This window comes from Gopherus evgoodei, chromosome 11, assembly GCF_007399415.2.
Source record: "Gopherus evgoodei ecotype Sinaloan lineage chromosome 11, rGopEvg1_v1.p, whole genome shotgun sequence".
NCBI classification, from domain to species: Eukaryota; Metazoa; Chordata; order Testudines; family Testudinidae; genus Gopherus; species Gopherus evgoodei.
The window spans coordinates 12,273,393-12,301,041 of NC_044332.1; the positions used below are offsets into that span (position 1 = coordinate 12,273,393).

Consider the following 27,649-nt stretch of genomic DNA (forward strand, 5'->3'; position numbering starts at 1 on the left):
AAAAGGGTTCTGCTACAAATCTTTGTTAAATACCACAGAAAGATCTGCTGCTAACATTTCCAAACACACTCAAGAAGAGAAAGTGCTCTGATACCAAAATGATAGGCAAGGTATCGGAATCTGAATTGAATAGGAATTTTTTTTTGCTATACCATTAGCCCTAAGACTCAACATGCAGGCTTTTAAGCATGTGCTTAAGTGTTTTGCTGGATTGACCGAACACAGTGCAGTTTCAGTTATCCAATCTCTAACTATGGTTGGTAACCTTGCTACAGCAATGCATACCTTGCATTTCATCCCTTACTTAGCCCTAAGCCCAAATATTTACAGATTTGGGGTATCTCTAAAATCATCCTGAAAACTAGCTTCTCATGTTATTGGGAAAATAAAAGGGGAGAATTAGATTGAAGAAAGGACCATATCCCTCTTCTTAGGGATCATAGTTGTGCTTTTCCCTGTGTTGTCCCACAAGCTAGCTGCCCCTTCTACTAAAAGTGAAATTTCTCCACATTAAACCTGAAAATTGAAGAAGCTACTTTTGAGGGTATGGGGGAAAAAAACCCAAACGAACTCATGAAGATATGTTTTAAACCCAGACTTACTAGTCAACAGAAATTCTCCATCAAGCAGCAGTTAAAAGTACCAGAAACAAGATCAAAAATTTGTTCCCTAACAATTAAGTGTTGCAATATATTGCAACCACTGGAGAGACTGTCAATAAAATAAAGGGTTTATGGCAATAAATGCCATTTTATAGCTATTTTATGGCCCCTATTCTGGAAGGTACTTAAGCATTTGCTGGAACTACTCATGTGCTTAAAGTTAGGCACGTGCTTAAATACTTCCCTTGAGGAGTCGCCATTATGGGGAGTTCCATTTGACAAAGTAGTGTATGTAATCATAAAGATTGTAGGTGCTGAGGCACTGGAGTCACAAACTTTGTCTTAACAGCCATGGGCCGTTTTGAGTGTTAACTCTCAACGGCTCCCTTGATACGAATTGAAATTACTGCCTGAGTTTTGATGGAGCTGATTGCAAAATTTTAAAGTACAAAGGAAAACGGAATGGGTGCCAGGGTCCGTGTGCCAAATGAATATTTTATTTGTGCCCAAGCAGCTGCTGAAACACCACTGAAATTTAAAACAAGCTGTTTGTACACTTTACTGACAGCTGTTTTCCATGATTTTTGTCAACCACATTTTGCTGCTTTGCATCACAGAATTCTTTTATTATGAAGTTCCCCCCCAAAGAATAACTTGCTTGCTTTAATCACATTTGCTCAGAGATTTATGACTTGATGAGTATTCACTGGGAGAGTTTCTCGACATGAAATGTCAGTGAGCCTGTTATAAATTGCTTCTGGCATTTCTACTCCATCTTTGATTTGGCTGGGAGTATTTCTACCCGAAAGTGATAAATTCCTGCTATAACTGCTTTATGTGCTTCAGTAATTACACTGTGCAGAAAAGGGGGAGGGAGGGGCTTCTACAGCGATATCCTTTAAAAATAGCAAGCAGTAAAAAGCGGTGGAATGGGTTGAACTCTGAAGTGTTAGTGAACAAAAAACAATGACCAGTGAAATATCTGTGCCAGATTGAATTTGATAAATGATCAGGAAACAGAAGAGATACAGAAACTTTTAAGGCCACTATGGGAACATCTTAATATTGCCGTGTCCTGAGGATGAACATTTTTGATTGGTTACATATACAGTAACTGAAAGACCACTGGCCTTGGCTGCTACCTTCACTCCATCTCTGTCCACAACCTTTCGTGCTTGACTGCGTCTGCAGAGAGTCTTCCAGGCTGGAGAATGGCACCAGTTTAACGATTACAGCATAGCCCGCTCATGCCATCATTACAGTATTTAATGTGTTGGCATTTCCATTATGAACTTCATATTTTAAACATTTTATAACTTTCCTCAGATAGCTGGGTAACAAACCTTTGGCATGGGCAAAGCAAAATGCAGTGCCACAGGGTGGAATTTCATGATGGTGCTGTTAGGTCCGCACAAGATCTTGGCATTGTCCTTGTCATAAACAGAGTGTTAAGGGTTAATGTCTCTTATACCTGTAAAGGGTTACAAGCAGGAAACTGGACACCTGACCAGAAGACCAATCAGAAGACAAGATACTTTAAATTTAGTGGAGGGAAGTTTGGGTGTGAGTTCTTTGTTCTTCTCTCAGAGGGTCTGAGAGAGACCAGACATTACTACAGGCTCACTAAGTTTCTTTTCATATAGTAAGTAATATAGGCGGTTTAGGCTTTTTAATTGTTTTACACTATTTGCATTTGTGGATCTGGCTGGTTAACTTTTATATGTATAGTTGCTGGGAATATTCTGATTTGTATTGGTACTGGTGGGAAGGTCTCTTTCTGGTGTCTGTAAGCTATAAGGCCCTGTAATATTTACATCTTGAAGTTACAGAGATAATTCTTTACTTTTTCCTTTGTTTTATTAAAAGATTTCTTTTTAGAGAACCTGATTGATTGTTTTCTCTCTGTTTTCCTTGAATCTGTTTGCCTCTTTGTGGAACAGAAGGGAGATGCTTCTCTGTATGGTGATTTAAGAGGTTAGATCAGTATCTCAGGATAGCCTAGGGAGGGAAGTTCTGAGAGGGGGAAGGTGGGGGAATGGTTTATTTCTCCTTGTTTTAAGAACCCAAGGGATCTGGGTTCTTGGGGTCCCCAGGGAAGGTTGGGGAGGTCAGAGTGCCCCAAAACACTATATTTTTGGGTGGTGGCAGCCTATCAGATCTAAACTGGTAATTAAGCTTAGGGAAATTCATGCTAGTATCTCATTCCTGGACTGTAAGGTTCAGATTTGAGAAAGAATGCTATGACAGTCCTACTGAGCAAGACTGAAAACTCATTGCCATCTTGTTTTGGTTTCCTTTTCAATGTCTGTATAATGTGTGTACTATATGTGTGTTGCATCCCATCCTACTACATCTCCCAGCCAATGAGGTCATCCATTAGCTTAAATGGCAGAGTCTACACTGGGGAAGGGGAGGGTGTTGTTGATATAAGATACACGACTTCAGCTAAGAGAATAGCGTAGCTGAAGTCGACGTAGCTTATTTCGACTTACCTTCCATCCTCACTGTGCGGGATCAATGGCTGGGGCTCCCCTGTCGACTCCGCTTCCACCTCTCGCCACGGTGGACTTCCAGAGTCAACGTGAGCACGTTTGGGGATTGATATATCGCATCTAGATGAGGCGCGATATATCGATCCTCGATAAATCGATCGCTACCCGCCAATCCGGCAGGTAGTCTGGTCGTACCCTGTATTTTGGTAATGGAAATCCAAAGTTAAAACCAGTTATGAGGGCTGTTCCATAAAGAGAAAACATAAGAAATTGGGCCTTCATGGAGCTTCCGCTTCTAATTCTTGTTCAGCGCTTGCTGATTCTCCATGCAAAAGTAATGGGGCAATACTATAAGACTTGCTTTCATTGCTATTTCCTGACATCATAGTAGCTGTACTATGCAGTTCAAAAGGAGAGAAATGTTGTGGCTAAATTCAGCTGCCTAGTGATACTCAATATACCTTCAGATCATTGAAAACATATTCAGTATCCCAATAAGAAAGGGTTGCCGTGATGTCTTCAATTAGAAGAACAGGGTCAAGAAAATAAATAGAGAGGGCTCAGTTTTCATTTTTCATAAGAATTTGTACATTGACATGTATAATGAAATATCCCCTAATATGCACGTAAAATCTAATTAAAGTGTCCTACAGAACAGAGTATGTGGCCATGTAGATCTATTTATCAGATTAAACATTTGCCTATAGAGCGCACTGAGTATTCTAAGTGAGAGAATTACTGAGGTTTGAAATAGGTTTGCACAGATAGCTGTACGTATCCTTATCAAAGCAAGAGGCAAGTGAATTACAAAATGGCATTACTCAGCAAAGGATTCATCTTTTCTATTTCCCTTAACTGAGACTAAAAATTCCCCCTGCCTCCCATCTATTCTACCTTCGAACGAGAAATTAAAAACTGCTATATCGCTTGCAGATTGATGAGGTACTGGCATGGAACTGGACAAATTTGCAACACTTCAGATAGGAGGAGGAATGGATTGGGCCAGATCCATAACTGATATAAAAAGTAGCTTCATTGCTTGCAGTGGAGTGGTGCCAATATAAACCAGCTGAGGACTTGGCTGCAAGTGATCAATGGGCCAAATGAAATATACAAGCAAGGTTAATCACAATCCAGACAGACTGCAGAAAATTAACTGTGTACTCCTTTTCTCTCTCTCTTTTGACAGCTGAATGTGGCTTCTCATGTGCTATTGCCCTTGATCCAGCTGACAAAATGTTTTTCCAGCTTAAAAAGACATTGCCAAATGGTTTAGGCTCTCAATATGAATGGCTTTATAAGAACATTCCCAAAGGCTACACATTTGGCAAATATTTTGTTTTCTCATATGCTAGAAAAGACCATGTGATTGTATAAAATATTTAATTATTTACAATATAGCTATGTTAGAAAAAATAACTTTCTACCAAGCATTGTGTTTGCTACTGTGAGTAGTTCCATTAAGGTCACCTGACTTGATTTTACTCTCTATATAACTTGGTGGAATTCAATGATTATTATTATATTATTATTATTAATAATAATAATTATTATTTTATAATTCCAACAGACAATATTGCTATGTATTTTTTATGCATTTTAAATATTTTTTCATTCATTTAAATTTTTACAGTTTTGCAAATGTATGGGTTTCAACATGTTTTATGGTTTTTATCTATTTACATTTTCTCAGTTGCAGGAAATTAAGGTGAGTGTCAGGCAATAGGGGGTTCAGACAAGTAATTAATGACAGACGCAGAGATTCAAAAAGTTAAAGCTTTTTAACTGTTAAAACAGGTTGTTAAGATCACATCAAAATATACAAATACCCTTAAACTCTAGTAAGTTCTCAAGCAGCATTTTTCTTACTGTGCCTATGTATAAATTTCAATTTCAATGGAAATATTTTTTCATCAGTTTGCGTGTGTGTATGACAAAATCAACATTTACCAATCAATACTGAATCCTTCCAAGCCTATCTATCCAGAACTGAACTTGATGTGGAACAGAATCAGAACTGTTGCCTTTAAAAGGAGTAGAAAACTTACCACTAGAGACAATGTTTAGCAACAACTTACCACTAGAAACAATGCTTATAAGCAAAATTTGTTCCTTGAGACTGTAATACTTGGTCCTCTCAGGGCAACAGTTAATATTGCCCGTCTGGATGAAATGTAATGGAGCCCTCTTTGCGGCTTTCCTTGTGTGTTTTTTGCTTTCTTCAAAACAAAGGCTTCAATGTCTTTTTTCCTCAAATTAATTAGTTTTATTTTACTTTTTAAATGAACACAACTCGAGAGATGACAGGGAATGGGAAATACAGAGACGTGGGAAGGCCTTAATATTTTAATATATAAAGCAATGAACAAATAGCCTAAGGAAATCCATAAAAAGCTAGTTCTGTTTTCTTAAGGAAACATACGAACTTGTTCCTGTGGCAAATCACTTTACAGCAATTCTGCACAAACAAATACAAGTGCCTGATCCTGCAAATACTACTGTGAGAAATCAGTCCCACTGATTTCAGCTGCTCTGAAATCAATGGAACTACTCTCAGTAGGAAGTACTATGCTACGTACTATTTCTTTGCAGTACTGAGCTGAAAATGCATAGGCCAGTGCACTGTAAATTTGAGTACATTAGTAATATTGCTATTTCTTGCATGCCCTGCCTCATGTATATTGCTGTACCTTGTGCTGCAATTCTTTAACCGAGTAAATTGTATAGTCTTGACACTGTAGGAAGTGACTTTTTTCAGCTGCTGCGACACTAGCAGTTGGTCTAAATGGCCCAATCCTGCAAACATTTACTAAAATGTGCAGTGCTTGCCAAATGGACTGGTTGGACTAATGTTGCTGGGAGATCATGCTCTCAGATTTGCAGTTAGAGAGCTCCCATATGCAGAAAAGGCTGGCCTCAGCCCTCCTTTCTTTGAACCTAGTGGAGTCGATGAGGCTGGAGATCTTCACAAGTGATGGGGCCTGGATGAGGAGTGGGGCAGACAGAGGGGGCCAGGGAATTGTGGGCTGTACGTTGCCCCCTTCCCAGCAGAGATCACAAAGGAAATCGTGTCACTTTTCCCACTGAGTTTCCACAGGGGAGGTGTTATGGTACAATTCCCCACTCTGAACCTTAGCGTCCAAAAGATGGGGACCAGCATGAATTCCTCTCAGCTCAATTACCAGCTTAGAACCTGTAGCGCTGCCACCAACCAGGAATTCCAGTGCCTGGTACGCTCTGGTCCCCCCAAAACCTTGCCCGGGGACCCCCAAGACCCAGACCCTCTGGATCTTAACACAAGGAAAGTAAACCCTTTCCCTCACCGTTGCCTCTCCCAGGCTTCCCCTCCCTGGGTTACCCTGGAAGATCACTGTGATTCAAACTCCTTGAATCTGTAAACAGAGAAGAAAATTCACCTTCCCCCCTCCTTCTCTCTCCCCCTCCCAGACTCTCCCTGAGAGAGACAGTAATCCTAACACAGAGAGAAATTAGCCTCTCTCTCCCCCTTCCCTCCTTTCTCCCCACCAATTCCCTGGTGGATCCAGACCCAGTCCCCTGGGGTCTCACCAGAATAAAAAAAATCAGGTTCTTAAATAAGAAAAGCTTTTAATTAAAGAAAAAGAAAACAGTACAAATTATCTTTGTAAATTTAAGATGGAATATGTTACAGAGTCTTTCAGCTATAGACACTGGGAATACCCTCCCAGCCTAAGTATACAAGTACAAATTAAAATCCTTTCAGCAAAATACACATTTGAACTCCTTCCAGCCAAAGAAAAATTTGCAAATAAAGAAAACAAACATAAGCCTAACTCGCCTTATCTACCTAGTACTCACTATTCTGGACATATAAGAGACTGTATCAAAGAGACTGGAGAAAAACCTGGTTGCACATCTGATCACTCTCAGAACCCAGAGAGAACAATTACCCAAACTAACAGCACACACACAAACTTCCCTCCCTCAAGATTTGAAAGTATCCTGTCCCCTGGTTGGTCCTCTGGTCAGGTGACAGCCAGGCTCACTGATCCTGTTAACACTTTACAGGCAGAAGAGATATAAAGTACTGCTGTTCTATTAACTCCTACTAGCTGTGTATGACAGCAGGGATGACCCATAACGATGGACCCACTGCAGCTATGGCCAGCGCTGCCGCCAGGGCTATGGAGCTGTGGGGAGAGCCATGGCCCAGCTGCTCCTGGCCACCCTCCGAGCCCCAACACTTCGCGGTGTGCGGCCCGAGATGGCGATGGCCACAACAGCGAAGAGAACGTCTCTCCTCCCACAGAGAATGAGGGCAAGTGGGGGTGTCTCGGCTCGGCTCCCCCCGAGTGAGGGGAGTGGGAGGAGGAGTCTGGGCCCTGACCCTCTGCGCAAGGAGAGAGGGGGGAGCACGCTGGGCTCCGATCCCACCACAACAGGGCAGTGGACGGGGGAGTCTGCGCCCCGCCCCCCCGGGTGGGAGGGGCTGGAGTCTAGGCCCCGCCCCCGGGAAAGAGGGATCCAAGCAGGCAGTGACCCTCCCGCCGACTCCACCCCGCCGTTCCCAGGCCCTCCGGCAGCGGCTCTGGGGCGGGGCTTCGCGCTCCCCGCCGCCCGTGCGCGCGCCCGGCCACGCCCCCGGGCCGATCCGCGCATGCGCCCTGCTTCGGGCGGGAGTCAGCGGTTGGTTTGAGCGGCGGCCGATCCTGTAGCAGCGGGAAGATGTGGGCTGTGCTGCGGGCTCGCTCCGGGAACCAGCCGGCACCGGCAGGGAGGGCGGCTCCCGCCCCCTCCCCCGCCCCGCTCGGCATGGAGCCGCCCGCCGGCTGCTGGGACAGCACCCGGGCCGCCCTGCGGCAGCTGGAGGGGCGACTGCGCTGTTCCCGCTGGTAACCGCGCCTGCCCCGGGGGACAGACACCCTTCCCGCTCCCCGGCTCCCGCCCTTCCCCCGGGGACAGATCCCCTCCCGCCTCCTCGGCTCCCGCCCTTCCCCCGGGGACAGATCCCCTCCCGCCTCCCCGGCTCCCGCCCTTCCCCCCGGGGGACAGACCCCCCTTTCCCCCGGGGGACAGACCCCCCTCCCCCCTGCCCGGCTCCCGCCCTTCCCCCCCGGGGGACAGACCCCCTCCCCCCTGCCCGGCTCCCGCCCTTCCCCCCCGGGGGACAGACCCCCTCCCCCCTGCCCGGCTCCCGCCCTTCCCCCCCGGGGGACAGATCCCCTCCCCCCTGCCCGGCTCCCGCCCTTCCCCCCGGGGGACAGACCCCCTCCCCCCTGCCCGGCTCCCGCCCTTCCCCCCCGGGGACAGATCCCCCCCCCGCGGATCCCGCCCGTTCTGTCGGGGTAGAGGTGTATGTGATAAGAACTCACCCCGGTGTGATCCCACATTACCTGACACTCCTGGCTTCCCTTCAGAGTCCCACTGGGGCTCCGTGAGAGTCTGGCTAGCCCGTCTGATGGCAGGCCTGAGGCCTAAGTGGTGTTAGTGCGTAGGAACTCAGGGAGACAGGAATTTTACACTGTTCTGTCCTTGAGCACTTAGAATAAATAGTGAATAGCCCCGGTTCCATAGGCACCCTTAGTGCTTCCTGTTAGAGCACTTCTGACCTCCAGACCAGACATGTTAAACCATCTGAAACTGACATCCTGTCCTAGTGGAGGGTTCTATAATGTTGAGGATCTGCTGTTTCTCATGTAATTGCATTGCCATAGTTAGGTGGTGTAACCTCCCAAAAGGACGCCCTCAGAGGGAGTTGATACCCTATAATGATTGTGTTGTAAAACTGCAGTAAAAATGCCCTTGACTTTCCCAGTACTTGGCTTCTGTGTTAATGGGCTTATACATCCCTAGAGAGATTAACAGTGAGTAGTGCTAATGTAGTGAAGCAGAACTGTGTTTACTTGTTTCAGAAAATAGCTGTTGTCAGCTTGATCTGCTGCTGTCTGGGCAGAGCCTAAGGAGGCTGATTATACAGTAAATGCATCTACATTGGAATCAGAACCATGCTAGGTGTCAGTGGCATTAAAAAGCTGTTGCTAGCAGGGTTCTATAATTTCCCTGATTATTATGAAAGGAGACATTTTATGAGAGAACCATGCTACTTTCTACTTATTCAGTAGTGTGATTTATAACACTGTCCTCAAACCTTTCAGGAATATCTCAAACCTTTCAGGAAAACCATGCTAGAGTCCTGCTAGCAGTAACTGCAGGCACAAATGCACATCCCTTAAAAATAATTGGTTCTTTGTTCTAAGAGCTAAGAGTTTTTAAAATCATTACTGCTTTTCTTCCTCTCTGAATAGCATGAACATCCTTAAGGAACCTGTGTGCTTGGGAAAATGTGAGCATGTCTTCTGTCTGTAAGTACCATATTTACTTTATATGCAGCAGCTGTAAAGAAAAGGACCCTAGTCCTGCACACAGTTATGTATAATACCCTTAACTTTTAATATCTGAATAGTTCAGTTGACATCAGTGGGACTGTTTTTACATGTATATACATTTTCCTGGTTTGGAGACAGTAACGTCAAAAGAAAAAGCTGAACAGTTTTAAAAGAGATTAATATTTTAAATTCATCCTGTCCTTATTCTTATAGTCTGTTCTATTGGAAAGGAAGAGCTTGGGGAATACAACAGGGAAAATTAGATGTGTAAATTTTTTTTTTTTAAAAGGAACCATTAGCTCTGCTTGATTGGGTCTTCAGAAGAAATCACAAATCTTGTAATTAAGGCCTTAGTCCCACAGAGATCTGCCCATGCAGAGCCCCTTTTGGCTTTGGTCCAGGTGGGTGCAGAGGTCTCTCTGCAGGGAGGTTTCAGCAGGATCAGTGCCTATATATTTAGGGTTTTAGTTTACAGCTCATTGAGTTGTGTTTGTAAAAGGCAAATTCTCTGAACTGAAAGGCTAAAATTATCTTCTTTGTATTTGAATTGTAGTGCTGAGAATACCAATGGGAGTCTTTCAGTTACAGGAATTAGTTTGGAAAGATTCAATAATTTCTCCATGCTGTAGTACCCTCATCTGAGAGGACAATGTACATATTGGACAGGCAGAAGTTTTCATAGGTTTTATTGGCATACCAAAGCAAACACAGGGAAGGGATAGCTCAGTGGTTTGAGCATTGGCTTGCTAAACCCAGGTTTGTGAGTTCAATCCATGAGGGGGCCACTTAGGGATCTGGGGCAAAAATCAGTACTTGGTCCTGCTAGTGAATGCAGTAGGCTGGACTGAGTGACCTTTCAGGGTCCCTTCTGGTTCTATGAGATAGGCATATCTCCATATATTTATCCAACTAGCAGGAAAGAGAGAACACTTTTTGTTTTCACTGTCCAGAAATTCCTATGGAGCATGCAAGATCAGGTTAGAGCTGGGAATATATGCAAGTCCTTAGCTTAACAGTTTACTTGATGCCAGTTGTAAGACAATAATTTGCATTTCACCATAACCTCTTGTTAATACAATAGACACTGTGCCCATAAAGGTTATGTGGTCAATATATTCTCCCTCATGTGGGGCTCTCCCTTTTCCAGTGTGAGTAGGAGAGTGGCAGACACCATACATCATACGTCATTTGAAAGCTTATTATGTCTATTTTAAGATGAGGCATGATATGAAGCTGTCACACAGTGTTTTTACCATAGAAATGGGTATAAATAATGATACCATCAACTAGTTCAAATATTTACATGCACTTCCATTGGTTTAAAGACTCAATATTGGATTTTGTGACCTCAAAGCATCACAACATGATCCAAAGGATAAAACAAAATCTAATAATATATTTGCACAGGTATCATTGAAATGTAATAGTGCTGATGACATTTCTGGTCAACTTCATTATAATTTTGTTCATCGTGATAATCTCGGTCAAGAAGGTGGGAGTTGCCACAGTCTTTGTTTCCTTGGCACGTATACAATACTGTGCCGGGAAGATTGTTCTGACTACAGACACTGTTGATTATGCAATGACAGATACTGGTACAGACACAAATAAGGTCTTATAGAAGCTTAGATGCCACTGGGCCTTTGAAGAATACGGGAAATAGTTCATTATTCACATTTTTCCATCCATCTTGCAGTGGTGATCCAATATGTAGTTTCCCTCTGTTGCATAGACATCCAGATTTTTGTTTAATAAGATGCCCCTTTGACATGCTCATCAATACTGTCATCATGTGGCAGAAATTTGGCCAATGACTTGTCCTTTTTGATCGCTAGTTTGAGGTGCAAGCAATTCAGGTCTCTGGGGGTCTCCTTTTCTTTCTTGCTCTGGTCATACAGCACTGCTACCCAGTAGTTGTAGCAGGTACTGAGTTACAGCAGTCTGAGTCTCTTTAATAATATATTGTAAGGACTCAGTGTCTTCAGACTCAAACACCTTTTGAGTATTAGACAATGTTTCCTTGACAAATGCTGGAACTGCAAGAGTACCTCCTCACTGATCATGCCATTTAAGAAATGACTAAAGTTTCAGAACACTCAGATCCTCAAACGCTAATGTCAAGCCATATAGAGCACAGTTGAATTACTTACCAGCAAGCATTTGATCTGCAGTACAAAGCTGCATAAACGTCAGGCCTGAGCATCTATCTGCTCTGCAATGTTATAGCCCCACCAGCCCTATTCAGCTGACATGGGCCAGCTGTATCTGTGATGCAGGTCTTTTAATCCAGTGTTGCATTAAGCCTTAAGGGCCTTGATGGGGAAATGGTAGCAAAAGACATTTTCTGACTCTTCAGGGCTAGTAAGTTAAAGGGCAGCGATTACACACTTCATGGAGCTTCAGGCAATATCTTTCTCCATTTAAATCTGTTAAAAAGGTCCTATAGTGACCTACTTCCACCATAGCCACTGTTTCCCTTCCAGACATTGTCTACAATGTCTGTGGAACCTCACATACCTCTTAAATCACTATCTCTCAAGCTCTATTGGAAGCCTTTCACCATGTTCCATTTACACCGTTTTACCACACAGTAGTTGATGCTCTGCAAAATAATCCTCAAATTTAGTCTTGGTCAAGAGACTTTACTATGTGTAGGATATATCATTGTTTTAATAAAAGTAGTTTTGAGAGGTGGTAATATGGATCATTGGGGAGTAGTACTAGGAATCTTTAATTGAGTTAATTAACTGGTTGTCAGACATCTAAAACGTAGTAATTTAGTTTTGGATAACCACATTCTAATTTGGAGAACAAACCTTCTAAGATATTTGGACATTATTACTGAAGTAAGACTTTTTTTTAGAAAAGCTTTCAGAACATCATAAGATGCTGTAATCTGTGTTGAGGGTCTGGAGGAGTAACCAATGGGCACCTTAGCTTTTGATAAAAGCTGCTTTATTTCTCCAGGTCTTGTTGCTAGAAAGCAAGTAGTCTGTATTGCTGATATAATCCAAATAACTGTATCATGGTCCTTTATTTATTCAGTGGTGAACTAGTTTATTACTCATCTGTACCTTCTGATCATCATTTTTAATCCGTTTCCTGGGGTGGCTTATTCCTGCATAGTGGTTATTTGTTTTGTTGAACTTTATATGGTGGTTTAGGGTAGTCAAAACAGTAGTTTGTTTCCAGACACACCAGCAAGAGGTCAGGTCAAAGTCTGACATAAGGTTATTCTGGTCCACAACCAAATAGAGAAAACTATTAATATATTAAAAGAGCAGGGAAAACGGGTGACAGTGTTGTATAAATATAAGTGTGAAAGTAAGTAATCTGCAGTAATTGGGTCAGATGTTGGAGATTTTTTTATGGGCTGTGATATTTATTATTTGAAAGCAATCCCTGTAGTATGATCTGATCCAGAGTAACTTCAGTGGGTTAACTACAGTGAATGGATGTTATGCATCAAGATAGTGGAATATATATGGGAATGTACAGATACAGATTGACAGACCCTACCCTGAACAGTCTGGAACCTTAAAAATACATAAGTCAGATACAGCGTGGAAGAAAAATCCCCATCTGTAACATGGGATAATAGTTTCTGAGGCAAAGAGAGATTAACAGCTCAACTTCCAAAATACTCAGCACCTGGCAGCTCCCAGTAAGAACAAGATCAGCTGGGCTCTTTTAAAAACATGGCCATAAGTGACTTGCCGAATGTCACACAAGGAGCCTGTCTGAGCCAGAAATTGAACTGAAATCTCCGTAGTCTCAATCCAGTGCTTTAACTGCAAGACCTCTTGTTCTTTCAACAATGTGAAGTTCATGGGGGAAGAATGTCAAAGATACAGATGTCAGGCATGTAACTGTCATTTGTGCCTTTGAAAAAATCTCTCATCTTGAAATTAACAGAGAAATATACATTAGTGTGGTGGTTTCAGAGAGACTTTCAAAACACCTCAGTGTTGGTCTAACTGCTCCCATTGAAGTCATGTCATAGATCAGGCCTATGGGGACTTTGTGCATGGCAAGCCAGGGTATGAATCTAGAGAGCACTAGTCCCATAACATGAGATAGGCGCTTTTGAGAATCTCACCTGATAACTTGTATGGTGGACCCTAAAGTCTTTTTGTGAGAGTAATCAAATGAGTAAGCATAATGATGTGGAGGAGGATGGAAAGGTACTACTTGGAACCTACAAGTTTGGGTTTAAGTGACCTTTACTAAGCACACTTGTTTCTCCTTGAGCTGTTCAGAGATAAATGCTCTGAAAAAAATAAAGAGATTAAAATAATTCTGACACCTCTGGACTCCTGGGGGACTTCTTACTGGGAAATGTTGAGAGGTGTGTAACTTAACAGTACCAAGACAGTTTTAACAACAGACAGGTGAAAGTGATCACTTACTATTGATCGGATTTTCTATCACATTTGTAAAAAAGAATGCTGTTGAAAAACAGCACCTTTTAGTTGAGGAGACAGAAGAATCCAGAGTTAAGCTATTCAAAAATGTAATGCCCTGTTAACAGAAACAATGTGTAGAAGTGGAGCTTTGGAATCTTTTAAATTTTGATTAACATGGGTGAGTGTGAGATTCAAAAGTTTATTAAACAGTTTTGATGACACATCTTCCTGATAAGACTTTTGGACTTGGCTTGCTTAATTCTGGCTTGTAATTGGCCAGGCCAAATATTTGATTTCTTCTTCTGCTGTGGTAAGTGAATGTTAAGTCATTCTTGTACTCTTTGCATTGTCAGCTTTTTGGTATTAAAATAAAAAAGACTTGCCTATCAACTACTAACATAGCTGGATGCTGAAGTCAATGTGCCAGTTTACTTGTGTGGAATGACTTGTGTTTATACATGGTTGACTTTCAGAGCTTGTGTGGGTGACTGTATTGGCACAGAATGCCCAGTGTGTCACACTCCAGCCTGGGTACAAGATGTGCAAATAAATAGGCAGCTAGACAACATGATCCAGCTGTGCAGCAAACTGCGACATCTACTGGGCGAAGACTTCACAGGTAAGACAAGATCTCGGTATCTTCACATTGTGCTCCCTGTTCAAACTTGGGTCAATTTCATATGCTTTTAAAGGATGAGAGAACTGGTTTTTTTTGTTTAAGATTCTGAAAGGTTATATCGGATCACTCTTGGAAAATCTGCATTTGAACGGAACAGTTGCTGGGTTTATCTCCTTGTTCAGATCTACCTAGATCCTTATTAAACAAAGGGAAAAAGTCTAGAATTGCATTAGTCCACAATTCATTAGAATCTGTCTGCTAAGTTTAGAGTTAAAGATATGTAACATTCCCAAGTCACATGACACAATGAATTACAAGTACGAAAATGGTGAGCATTGTCATGTCCTATACCATATATTTGTGAGTGTGTGTAAAGTTCTAAGGCTTAATTCTTCAGTGAGCCCTATACAAGGCAATCTCACTGAGGGTGCAGGGTTCTTTTTACTTATCATCCTCACATTGTTGCAGCCCGATGTGTAATGTGTCCATTAGTTTTCAGATTAGGTGGTTGTATGTGTGAAATCTCATGCTTTCTGCTTCATGATGGGGAGGGAGGCGAGTCTCAATTCTCTTGGATTGTCAGAAACCAAAATGACACAACTGTACCTATTCTCTGTTGTGGAAATCTGTCATTTCTGACAATTGTGGTAGTGACTATGCTACAAAACTGCAGAGTTGCTGATCTGGGATTTCACTTCCATTATTGCCTTGCCAAACTTTTGGCTGATTGACAAAGAAGGGAAGATTGAGGCAAAACGATTGTAGGCGAGTCTCTTGAGTTGTTCTCACATTTGAGAAAACACTCATTTAGCTGTCAAATACAGATAAGGTATTTTTTTCCCTCATTGCTTGTTTCCAATATTAAGCTAAATAGAAGATTCTGTTTATCAACCTGATTCCCTCAAAAGGTTCACATCACAATCACTGCTATGATAGTCCTTTTTTGACATCCAAACACTGGATTGTGATATCACTGAAGCAGTGAGGCTAAAGGACATCTTGAACAGTAAATAAGGGGTTTTTCTTACGTAGCTGAAATCTCTGGGTAATCAAAAGTTATGAGTAAGATAGAAAATGTGGATCACAGTTTAATAGGGTTAGGGAAAACATTTAAGTGTGGTGAAGCTCTTTAGGAGTATAATGGGAAGGGGAGGGCTTTTGAAGTGATTGGCTTGAGACACTTTTATATAGTGTTGAAGATTAATAGTCAAAGGTGAGAAGCAACCTTTTATGGTTATCGAGTGAACTTGAAGGGTACTCCAAATGTCAAAGTGAATGGAGAAAACCATGCATGAGATTATTTTGGTCTGAAGTGAAGTTTTCCCTATATGGGGGCTTTAATTACAGAAAGAATGGAATGAAATGTATTATTTTAAAATAAGGTTTATGCCTGTGCAGTGGAAACCACAGTAACAGATGAAATATTTACTTGAAATTATTTTAAAGATAAATGCATTCAGCTTTGAGAAACTTGAGCTTTATTGTGTCTAATCCATTTTTTTAAATCACTACAGTATTTTTATGAGTAATTTTTCAGTACTACTGCAGCAGGAGAGTGCTAAAATATAAAATGATGTGGTGATTAATTTTCCATTTTTAGAGGATGCCTCCCTTATGAAGTATTAGTGACCTTTTATTAGTCTCTTATTCCTGATTTAAGGAAAAAACTTGAAGGCTGTTGATAGCGTATTGTCATAGATGCTATGGATGGCATAACTAGGTGACTAGGCTTGATCAAATGAAAATAAAGGCATTATTATGCTACATCTAATGAATGATGGAAGGCTGCAGGAACTGAAGATTTACAAATTGTGGTACTCTAGGTTGTTTTGACACTCCTGTTTGCCCTTGGAAATTTGTCAGTTCACATAGATGTGTCTTTAGTGGAACTACCTCACAAGTGTTAAGTTAAATACATATATGGCTTTGCAGGATCAGACCTTTGTGGTTATGATGGTAATTTGCACAATGTAGATCAATGTATTTTTGCAGAGTTCCGGGTGGTTTACTAAAGACAATAGAAGTAACAAATATAGTAAAGCCACATGCCAAGGCTTACTTTCAGCTAGATTTTTGTTCTGTGGCAATAAAAAATGGACAAATTTCTATTTTTGTGGATGTGCCTTTTGCATTTGTTTGTGTGTAGCACGGCAAATTGAGCAAGTTAGCATTCTGCTTCCATGTGCATATGTGGAGTAATTTTGGAAGGGGCCTTCTCCATGTAATTGAGGATGGGTGGAAATCAGGAGCAAGCTGTCTTTGCAGGCAGAGATTTGGTCACACCAGCATGATGGACAAAGATGAGTTTTGGGACAGTCTTTGTGAGTGGAGCTGGAGGGCAGGAAGGTGGTTATGCTGGAAGGGGTATCAGACTCAACTATTGCACATTGATGCCAATCCAGGAAAGTATTTGTGTGTTGAGGGGCCAGCTGCTTTTGAGCTAGCTTGCAGCACACATAGAAAAAAGTGTCTGTCCTGGACTCTTGCTGTTGGAGCCTCAAGTGAAAAACTGGATCCAGAATATGGGGTCTCTTTTGTTAGTTAGCCCTCATAGTCTTCAACTGTGATTATTCTTATTGCTATAAAGGCACCTCGTCTGATAACCCTTGCTCTGAAGAGCCGCCAGTCTAAACAGACAAGACGGAGAGTGGGGTGGGAGAAAGGAAGGTTTTAAAAAACAAAACAAAAAACAAACACCTCATTTTAGAGATTGAGTGGCCTGAGGTCTGAGGCAGAACTAGGGGCGGGACCTATGGCTGACTGACAGTTCAGTGTCTTAAGTGATAAGACCAGCTTTTGTATGCAGTGTAGTTGTAGCTGTGTTGATCCCAGGATAGTAGAGACACAAAGTGGGTGAGGTAATTTTTTTTTTTTTTTTTTTTTTTTTGGTTGGACCAACTTCTGTTGGTGAGAGACCATCTTTTAGTATTTACACTTGAGATCCTGCGTTTGGAGCCAGTTTTAAGCAATATGCTCTCTAATAGACAAGAAAACAAAGTAGATCTCTGCAGACTTCTGTTGCCCTTGAGTATAAGTGGCTGGTAGTACGTAGACCTAAGTGGAGAACTTTGATTTGTTGAATTTGTGCTCAGTTCTCTTTCTCTCAAAAAAAAGTGCTGCCTCTTTAACCACCTTTTTTATACCACAAATATGGAGAACAAATCTTCACATCTTAAAAGAAAAATTAGTTAATATTGGAATTGTGTTATTAGAAACAGCCTGCAGGTGGCAATACAGTTATTAAAGGTGTTAACTGGGACAGTTAAATTTTTAATTCACATGCAATTGAATTAAAAACTAGAATACCTTAAGAATTTATCTTGTTTAGCCAGTGTTGAATCTATGATGCTGCTGCTTAAACAATTAAACTTTTATGAAATCTTGAATACAAGCAACAGTGACATAGTAAGGGCTTGATTATACCCATATAGGGCACAAAATGGAGCATATAATAGAAAATCAAGTACTGTGCCGGCATACCAACTTCCGTCTATTCTGTCTGTGCATTAAAGCATGCCATTGTCTAGTAGAATTGCATCTTAACTGTGTTCTTGTCTTGGTGTTCTCTAGATTTGTACATGTACTCTCTGCATATTATGAAGAATTAAATTTTTTGAAGACATCTCCTAGAACTACCAAAACCTTTCACTACTAGCACCTTCATCTGAAGTATTGTGTATGTTGCTGCGGTTGCTATTAATGACTTTTATTTGACTTTCAGTACTCTTCTCCCTTTCCCAAAATACAAAAGTCCTCTTCTCCACTGGGAAGGAGGAGATAAACTGCTCCTCTGAATTATTGTCATTAACAGCTCTGTTATCCCCAGAGTTGCAAGGCTTTTTTGTTTCACCGTTTTTGACAATTCCCTTTCCAAGTGAACCTTATTACCTGCATTTACTAGAAAGTATATAATTACTGTAATTAAGGTGGGTAATTAGGAAGAACTTGTCAAATCATGGACATAATATATGGCATACTAGAGAGAGAGAAGCCTGATTTACAGTAATACTTTTCAAAATTAGCTTCTATATACTTCAACAGATTTTCTCAGTTCAATGTACTTTAAAGAGAAGAGATTGTCTGTCATAAATTTTCCTGACAACCATTTATAGATAATTTTATCTTATTCTTCTTAACACCATATACCTTAGACTAATAGTTAAATTGAGAGCTTTTTAAAATTCTCTTTCCCTTTCTTGTATTAAACCAGACTTTACAGGTGTTGGTCAGATCCTGTTAAGCACATGTTGATGCTGGTGGGCAGCAAAAGAGATTAACTTTGATTAGCCTTTATAGATCACAATTTAGTTTCTCATTTTTTGGTGTGGAGGGTAACATATCGGATGCCTTCTGTAACAGATTACATTGCATTTTGTGTATGCTGTGACGTTTTTCATAATAGCTAAAGATGAGTTTTTTGAATAGCTGGAATTTCTCCCCCCCCCCCAGTGCTGAATACTTAACTTGCAAAATAATCATTCTTCAGTGAAGGCACTAATGTTGCACAGATGGTACCAAAGCACTTCCCTTTGATTTTTAATAAGGGACTAGTTTGTCAAAGAGATTTCTCAACTTCTGTTCTGAAACCCATAATAGAGAATAATTTGAAAGACGCACAATGTGCATCATTATATTCCTTTGATGCAGATTAATGATTGCTTCTTTTTCCTCTACAGTATATTATTGCATTACAGCAAAAACTTGAATATGGAGCTCTTTAGCGATAAGTTTCTCTGTACCTCCATAATATTTTTGTCTGGTCTGAATAATTTTAAAATCCGCAGAATTGATTTCTATTAAATGTCAGCATTAAGAAACTTGGTTTTATTATGTGAAAATAAACCAGACTTTGTGAATAGAGATGATTCTGTTAATTTATCATGTATATGACTATTATGTTTAGCATGTCGGTAATTAAGAACTGGAGTTATAATAGGCTGGTTTTAATACTGGTAGAGTGGGTTGGTTTTTTACATTATTGTAAATGCTTCAGGTAATCCAGAATTAGCAAATTCTGCTGTGTTGATCTGCTTGTCCTATTAAATATATAATTTTTAAATTTGGGGGTGAGATTTATATAAGTGGAATTAAGAATTAACTTTTAAACACGTACAACTAACTTTCTTTTATGTTAAAGTGCAAATTTTATTAACTTTTTGTTTCCATCTTGGAAGCAGCATATGATTCCTTTGGATCAAAATCTTCTTGCAACTTTTTCTGAAGCAGGCTTAACTGAGTGTTTTTAGTTATCAATGCAATGCCCTCTTTGTATAAATGACTGAGAACTTCCTTTTTGTAGCCAATAAACAATTGTTAAACTGTAACATAGACCCATGTAAAGTCCTTCTGCAGATAGAATCGAAGGAGATCCATTGTGGTCCTCCTCTACTGAACACATAGTAATCTTGGATGGGTTTATAGAAAGGAGGAGTTGAGGGTTCAATATCTTAAGTGTGTCTCCTCTGTCTCACAGAACACTGAAAAAGCCTCTGCATCTGTAGATGCATCATAGGAGTAGAGCTGGCACTTGTCCTAATTGTCTCTTCTCCCCCCATGTCAGAGTCCCTAAATAGATAGGAGAGTGAGTGTTGCTGCTTTTTTCCAGTAGCCAGGTGAAAAGATTCACATATAGCTGATAACTACTAAGCAATGGTTCTTTTGGAAGATGAAGCTTCTGGAGAGGGTCCAGGGACAATACCTTGTAAGAGTCCAGTAGTCCTTTTCCTAGAAGCTAGGTAGGCAGCTACATTTTTATGGTTCAGTTTTTATACTGGCCTCTGGGTAGTAGGTGTCTGGAAATCAGGGAATACTCAACTTTCTCAGAGTGTAGACCACATCTTAATAGTCTTTTGAATGTATCCCCTCCTATTAATAATTAGGCAACATCCATATAGCAACAGAAGCAATTGCTTATAGGAAAAATACTAGGAAAGTATTCAGTATATTTTCAGCATTCTGTTAATGTAACTAATCTAAAAACGAGGAGTTCCACCTCCATGTGATCAGCCAGCCCTCTGTTTACGATCAGGAGTCCACAGATCAGTTTGAGAATCTTTGTAATCCATTTTCCAAGCACTCTTGATGCCACAAAGTCTGAAGCATAACTTGCTGTGCAAATATTTAATTGGATTAATATTGCTTTAGAATTTGTGCTACTGAAAGATAGTGTCTGTCATCACGATATCTCTAGGACTTGTGTCTTACTGATATGTGTAAAAATAATCTAGGCTTGTATAATATCTCTACGCATATGACTCTTGCAAATTTATTTAACTCTTGTTCTCTAGTCCATAGAGGTGAATGATAGTTATAGCATGGTAAATATTTTAGAATAGACTCTGCCAGTTGTGTAAACAGTGAAGACAAGATGAAAGTAAATATTATCTGCATTTTATATTGTGCATCTGTTTGCAATCAAGCCGTTCCTTTTTCAGATACCATTGTTAAAACAAAATTGGATCTGAGATCTTTATGAAGAGTAACTAGTTACAGGATTTGTCTTAATTTTAACTTTCCATCAAACCCATTCCTTAAAGTGAGAGGAGAATCTATAAGGCTGTAGTTGACAACCATCATGCCTATATACTATAGCTATTACTGGATATTTAAATGATCCAGATAGCCTGAGGTTGTGTTGTTTTTGAAGTAAATCTCAGCCTAATGCCATATGTTTCTCTCTCTCTCTCTCACTTTTTTTTTTAAACTGAATCTCCAAATATTTAAGTACACTTAATTGGAGAGATAAAAGTAGGCTAATTTAGCTAAGAATAAGGAAGCCTTCTATCTTGAAATACCATTTCTGAAGAGTATTGGAAATATTTGTTTTGGCGTTTGACTGCTACGCTACAGAGTTTTTAGTCAGATCTGTCTTTGCAATTTTTCATGTGAATTTTGTTAAAAGTGAAATAATCTCAAACTCCTTTCTGTTGGACAGTAGGAAAGTAGCATGCCTGTCTAGTATCCATAAACTTACTACTGCTTGAGTTAGAAGAGTGGGTACTGCTACTAATTTTAAAAATAGAAGATGTGGCGAAGACAGAATTATGGCTGGAAATTTAATGCACTGAAATAGAAGTAATACATTTATTACAATCTTATAAAGGCTTCCATTTTTAATATTCAAAATTTTGATTTACAGTTCTATTTCCAGAATGGTAAACACCTGATATTGGCCTTAAAGTTCATTCTAAAAAATCCCTGTCTCCTACCAGATTCTGCAGAAGACTTGTTCACACCAGTAGGTCCTGATCATGAAACAAGAAGTAAGAAGAGGCAGATAAAAATGTGGTTCAGCCCACGCAGTAGGAAGATCAGATGTGTGCTAAACAATAGTTCCCTTCAGAAGCAGAATCAACTGGTGACTAACGGTGGCAGCATTAACCAGGGCCCATCTTCTGCTTTTGACTTCCTTCCTTCTCCTCCTCAAGAGAAGCCTTTCAAGATGACCAAGGAACCACCACGACGCAGATCGAAGAAAAAACTGAAGAAAAAGCGTCTAGCAGACATCAACAAAGTGTGGGGTATAGAGAAGGAAAAGCAGAAAGAGGGCAGTGGAACCGAAGGGGAGACCCAAGATGAATTTAAAGAAAAGACTGTGACCTTTTGCAGCCAGTCATTAGTTTTATGCAGCCCCGAACCACATAGTACGAAAGAGACAATAGGACAGGAGTTTGTAATGGAAACCGACCTTAAGGATGGAAGAGAGTCCCACTCAGAAATGGCCACACAAGTAAAACCCACAGAGGATAAAGATAGCTCTGCACAAGTTAACACAATGAATGGTTTTAATACAGAGAAACCTCTGCCATCAGAAAATGAAATTACTCCTCTAAAGCGCGGAAGGCAGCAGTCCATATCCTCCACTATATCTCATGCTAAAAGACTGAGAAGAAGTGATCAGAGTGCTGATATGCACTCAGTCAGCCAGGGTGTTTGCAATCCTGAGGTAACTGTCATGAGCACTGTTAAAATCTCTCCAACTACTGAACATGGAACTCCCGTTCATATCTCCTCTCCTGCATTTAAACTTACTGGTGGCACCTTATCGAAGACAAGAAGTGCTGCAATTTTTCAAGAAATCAATAGCCCTTCATTTTCAAAAACTCCCTCTACTCCATTCACTTCAAATACTCATAATCAAATGAAAACAACACACAGCCCTTCCCTCTTGAAGAAGTCTCCTAGTAATAACACAACTACCAAAAGGAATCACAGAGGAGAGACCTTGCTCCATGTTGCTTCCATCAAGGTAGGACTTTCTTATTCTTCTGGTTTGAAACAATGGTTACTTTAAGACAAGTGCAAATGTTTTTCAGACTGTCACTTTAAAATTGCAACATTAGTTCCATATCTCATGTTTTTCTGGGCCAGGGCCAATTTTTATGGTTCTGCTGTTGTGTAGATCACCAAGTGTAATGAGGGTATGTCCACACTGCAAACACCCCACTTCCCCCAAAAGAACAAAACAAAACAAAAACAAATAACAAAAACAAAGCCTTTTGGCAGTGATTCTTGGACCTGGAGGTCAACTGACTCAGCCTTAAGGTATGGGGTTAAAAAGAGCAGTGTAGATGTTCCCACTCAAACTGGAGCCTGGGCTCTGAGAGGCTGTCTACACTGCAATTAAACACCCATGGCTGGCCTGTGTCAGCTGACTCTAGCTTGGGCAAGAGCCTGTTTAACTGTAGTGTAGGCATTCAGGCTCGGGCTGGATCCCAGGTTCTGGAACCCTCCCCCCTTGCAAGGTCCCAGAGCCCGAGCTCCAGCCTGAGCCTGAAGGTCTATAGCACAGCTGAACAGTCTTGTAGCTTGAGTCAGCTGGCATGAGTGTTTAATTGCAATGTAGGCATACCCTGAGACCGACCCCCTTTGCCAGGTTTCAGAGCCTGGGCTCAAGCCCAAGCGGGGACATCTACGCTGCTGTTTTCAGACCCACAGTGTAAGTCCTGCAAGGCTGATTCAGTTTGCCCTGGCTCTGACACTCGCTGGGGTATGTGTCCATTTCCCTCCCCGCCAGTGTAGAAATACCCTGGGTTCTCCAAATTGATGTCAAAGGTGTGGTTCTTGTAGACTGTTACCCTTGGAGATTTCAGTGTGCACTCCAACATTGGCTAGGATTTTCTCTGTCTAGGCTTTGTTCTAAAGATACTGTATATGCTAAAAAGTTGAATGATTGACATTATCTTTGGATTTATTTTTGATATTTCAAGTCTACCTTCCTAAGTGGCCTTAACAATTAATTGTTTGGCTGTTCAATGACCACTTCAACACTGGAGCTAGATTATTTAACTATAATTAATGTTGCACAAGACTACCTGAATACTGTCATTATCTAGTTTTTGAGCCCTTGACTTTACAGCACTAATAATAATCTAGTATCACTTTTTAGATGGACTTTCTATGGTTTTCTTAATAAAAATTGAAAGCAAAATTCAGTCATGTAACTGTTTGGTAGACAGAGGTGGATTGCTGCGTATCAGGATTTTTGTACTGTGTTCCTGTCTCTGGGAGGAGAGGGGATGATCCAGTGGTTATAGCAGGAGACTGAGAGTTAGGATTCCTGGATGCAATTTGATTTTTTTTAATGATGCTTTGCATTTACACAGTGTTCATTCATCTGTCGTCAAACCTGCCAGTTTCCCTGATCTTTTATGATCAGAGAGTCCCTTTGTCAGCTTTCTGCAGTGTTGCAGTGGCATGCTCTTGTTTCTTTAAAACGGTTTTTCCTCTCCCTTATTGCTGTGTGAAAGACCCGCACAGACAGGAAAAATGGTATGTACTTAGTCAACTGTTCCCCCCCCAAGTAGTCATTGCTGTCAAGTTCACTAAATAAACAAGAAGGGGAGGGATATTTTTTCGTTCTCTTTTTGGCTATAATAATCATAGGTGTTATAATAGCAGATAAAACTGTTTGACATAAATGACCTTTTTAAGTCGGTGTCCTCTTAAGAGAGTATTTTTTGTTTTCTGTTGTACAGCACCTCAAGTTCCCTTTTAGGGGGATCAGACAGAGAAGTGTCACATATGGAAAACTTTGGTAACGTTATCTGGGGTCATTTCAAAGAACTTGTGCTTTGCGCATTAGCACTTTAAATATATATTATACTAAATCATACATAAAAGATATAGTCTAATCAATAAAATTCCTGTACCTCTAGAATTGATATACCTGTAAATATCCAGACACTGATACGCAGCACTTCTATTTGTAGAGTCAAAGGATTTCCTTGATAAATAACTGTTTTCTGCCTTTCATAGAGGCATTATAGCAATTCTCTCCTGCTGCTTATGAAACAGTTCTTCCATTTGATTAAATGGAAGTAGAACTTATGGCTTATGAGTACAAATCTTCTCTTTGAAATCATTTATACTTAATTAGTCATGGTAGAGAAAATTATATACTGTAGTTAGTGACTTGAGAGCTCTAAGGATGGTCCTGCTATTACCTCAGTTCACAAATTCAGCATACTCATCTTTTATCATTAAAATGCTGCTTACAGACTACCCCTGTATATTTCCAAGGGGATTTTTTTTAAGGGATGCTGTCAGGATTGATTGTCCTAAAATTTGACTTATCTTGACAGCTTTCCCACACTTTTCCTTCAAGATTGCAGTATCTTCAATGTATTTTTGAGAGGGGAAAAGAGCAGCTATGCAGCTTATCATGAGAGTCACAGTAAACTAAGAGAAGTCAATAAGGCGCAATTATCAAGGTACAGTTTTCTTGATGTTTATAGTCAGTGAGCTAAAAATGGAAATCCGGTGCTGTTCCTTATTAGTACTGGTACAATTTTCCTTATTTTGTTTGCATTAAAAACAGTATTATTAATTATTGGTTTAATTAGATGGGGCTTCTCTATTGCCCTAAAATAGAATGTGACTGCCTTTAAGTGTAGACATTCAGGTTTGACCTCCAGCACTGGGACTCCTCCACCTCATGGGATCCTAAAGCCCACGCTTCAGCCTGTGCTGAAATGTCTACACTGCAGTCAGGATGGATTTGATTTAAATCACTAGTCAGGAAAACTTGACTTAATCATGGATTTCTACATAAAAGTGCATTCTTGTTGATTGTTATAACCGTAATACATATTCTTCACAGCTCAGAGATATAAGTTTCATTTTTAGAAGGTACATGCTGTGCATTTTTAAAGAGATTTATTGTGAAAACTTTTCAGATTAGTTTTACAGCTATATCAGAAAATGGTTATTTCATTTACCAAAGGTAATTGAAGCTGATATTTATGAAGTCATTGGGAGGCAAACTATCTCCAATTCAACAGGTTAATCATTAATATTTGGAGGATTTTCTTGCCATGCTGTATTAGGAGGAGAACATCATCAGACAAACATTTCAATTGTTTTATTTAACTAAAACAACATTATGTGTTCTGGATGTTTTTCTTCAACAGCAAACATATAATCTAACAAAACAAGCATATGCATTTTTAAATTTAATTAAACATTCAAGTTTTTTAAAATCAGGTTTGTTTTAGTTAAAATTGTTTTAACTAAAATAGTAAAATATAATTAAAAAAAAAACACAAATTAAATCGACGATGTCAGCCAGGTCAACATGTGAAACTTAAAATGTTGGCATCTGCAACTAACTCGGTCGTCTTCACCTTCATTTTCCTGTTTGTTCATAATCTGGAAAAGAAAAACAAGTTGTCCTGCTTTTTCAGGTCCCAAACGATTTCTTAATTTGGAATGAATTAGTCCAAAGAGAGAAAATATTCTTTCTACACCAACAGAAGAAGCTACTGCTGTTAAAAGTGAGATTATCACTTCAACAGTCTCTGAATCCAAGTGCTTAAGTGACTTCCACCAGTTCACTGGTGTGACTTTCTTTAAAACATCACCAGCATATGATATATTTTTTGAATGGTTCTTATTCCCAAACTGGGTCTCTTTTATGGCCAGCTGCCATTACAGGCTTTCCCTTCTAGTAAGAGAATGGTAGATCTCAATTCAATGGAGCCTACACTCAGAAAGACCTCAAGGCTTCTGGAATATGCTACTCAAGCAGTTTCACTTTTGGTTCTATTGCCTGTCCCTTCCTTCTCACATTTATCTCCAGACTTCTTCCCCTTGTCCAGATCTATTCCGTCCCCAGCAATCTTCTATTCATTGAACTTTTTGAAACTTTGCACTTTTAGAGAGTGGTAAGGGATTGACTCTGTGTACACAAATTTGCAGAGGAACAATAGGGTTGAGGTCTGTTATTTCTCACCTCTCTGTATATATATATTTTTTATTTAAAAACATCTTTGCTGTTAGCAAGCATGTTGTCTCTGGAGACACAAATCCATAGTTTGAGAACTGCAAAACTAAGCATCTTTGATGCTATCTTCTAGACTGAGCACTTGAGTCCTATTGGACAGATGAAAAGATTCACTGAAAGAATCTATACAGAAACCCCTGGAGCCCCGTAAGATTGGTCACTAATCCATGAACTACTGGAACTCATTTACAAAACTTTTCTTAAACATTACATGAATATATTGTCTCATGTTATAGAATTAGAATTTATAATCCCTATTCCATGATGAGATATCTTTGAGCTATAATGTATCTTAATTAAAACTATCTTTAGTTAGGTTTTTTCCTCAAAGAATTTTATCCAAAAAAAATCCGATTTAAATACAAAATATTTATTTATTTTTATTTAAATCATTGATGTTTGTTCACCCTGACTGCAGTTAGATAACTCGAGCCCCACAAATCCAATTCAGCTGGCACAGGCCAGCCTGGTTTTTAATTGTAATGTAAACATTTCCTTTATCTCTCTGTGCTTCACTTCCCCTTCTGTAAAATGAAGATAATACTTTTTCTTCCACACTTGTCATGTGTATTTAGATGATAAAATCTTGAGGGCAGGAACAATCCTATATTAAGAGTACATACTGCAGCTAATGCAGTGCTCTAGGAACCACTGTAATGCAAGCTGTGGAGTATTGAAAACTGTTAAAATTTACAAGCTATGCTTTAAGTTTTAAGGAGGTTTCGAGTCTTGGTTGAGGGGAAGCATGCAATCTGGGTTTTCAGCAGTCAATCTGTAAAGAGCCAGGCGGGTTGAATTTTATGCCTCTCTGTCTTAGGGCCCAGCCTGCTTCGTGTGTGTCTGTGTTTTAATTGTGTTTTATTCTGGATTCAGAGAAGTAAA

General features: G+C 40.1%; 1 protein-coding gene across 1 annotated transcript in view; it reads left to right on the plus strand.

Annotated features, from left to right (window-relative positions):
• The first annotated feature begins 7,760 nt into the window (after nucleotides 1–7,760).
• BARD1 (BRCA1 associated RING domain 1) overlaps nucleotides 7,761–27,649 on the plus strand; it is a 66,270-nt gene continuing 46,381 nt past the window's right edge. Inside the window, exons 1-4 of the mRNA XM_030579559.1 lie at nucleotides 7,761–7,965; nucleotides 9,379–9,435; nucleotides 14,339–14,484; nucleotides 21,696–22,732. Coding sequence (XP_030435419.1) covers nucleotides 7,799–7,965; nucleotides 9,379–9,435; nucleotides 14,339–14,484; nucleotides 21,696–22,732 — 1,407 coding nt within the window. The 5' untranslated portion in view covers nucleotides 7,761–7,798. The remainder of the gene's footprint in view (nucleotides 7,966–9,378; nucleotides 9,436–14,338; nucleotides 14,485–21,695; nucleotides 22,733–27,649) is intronic.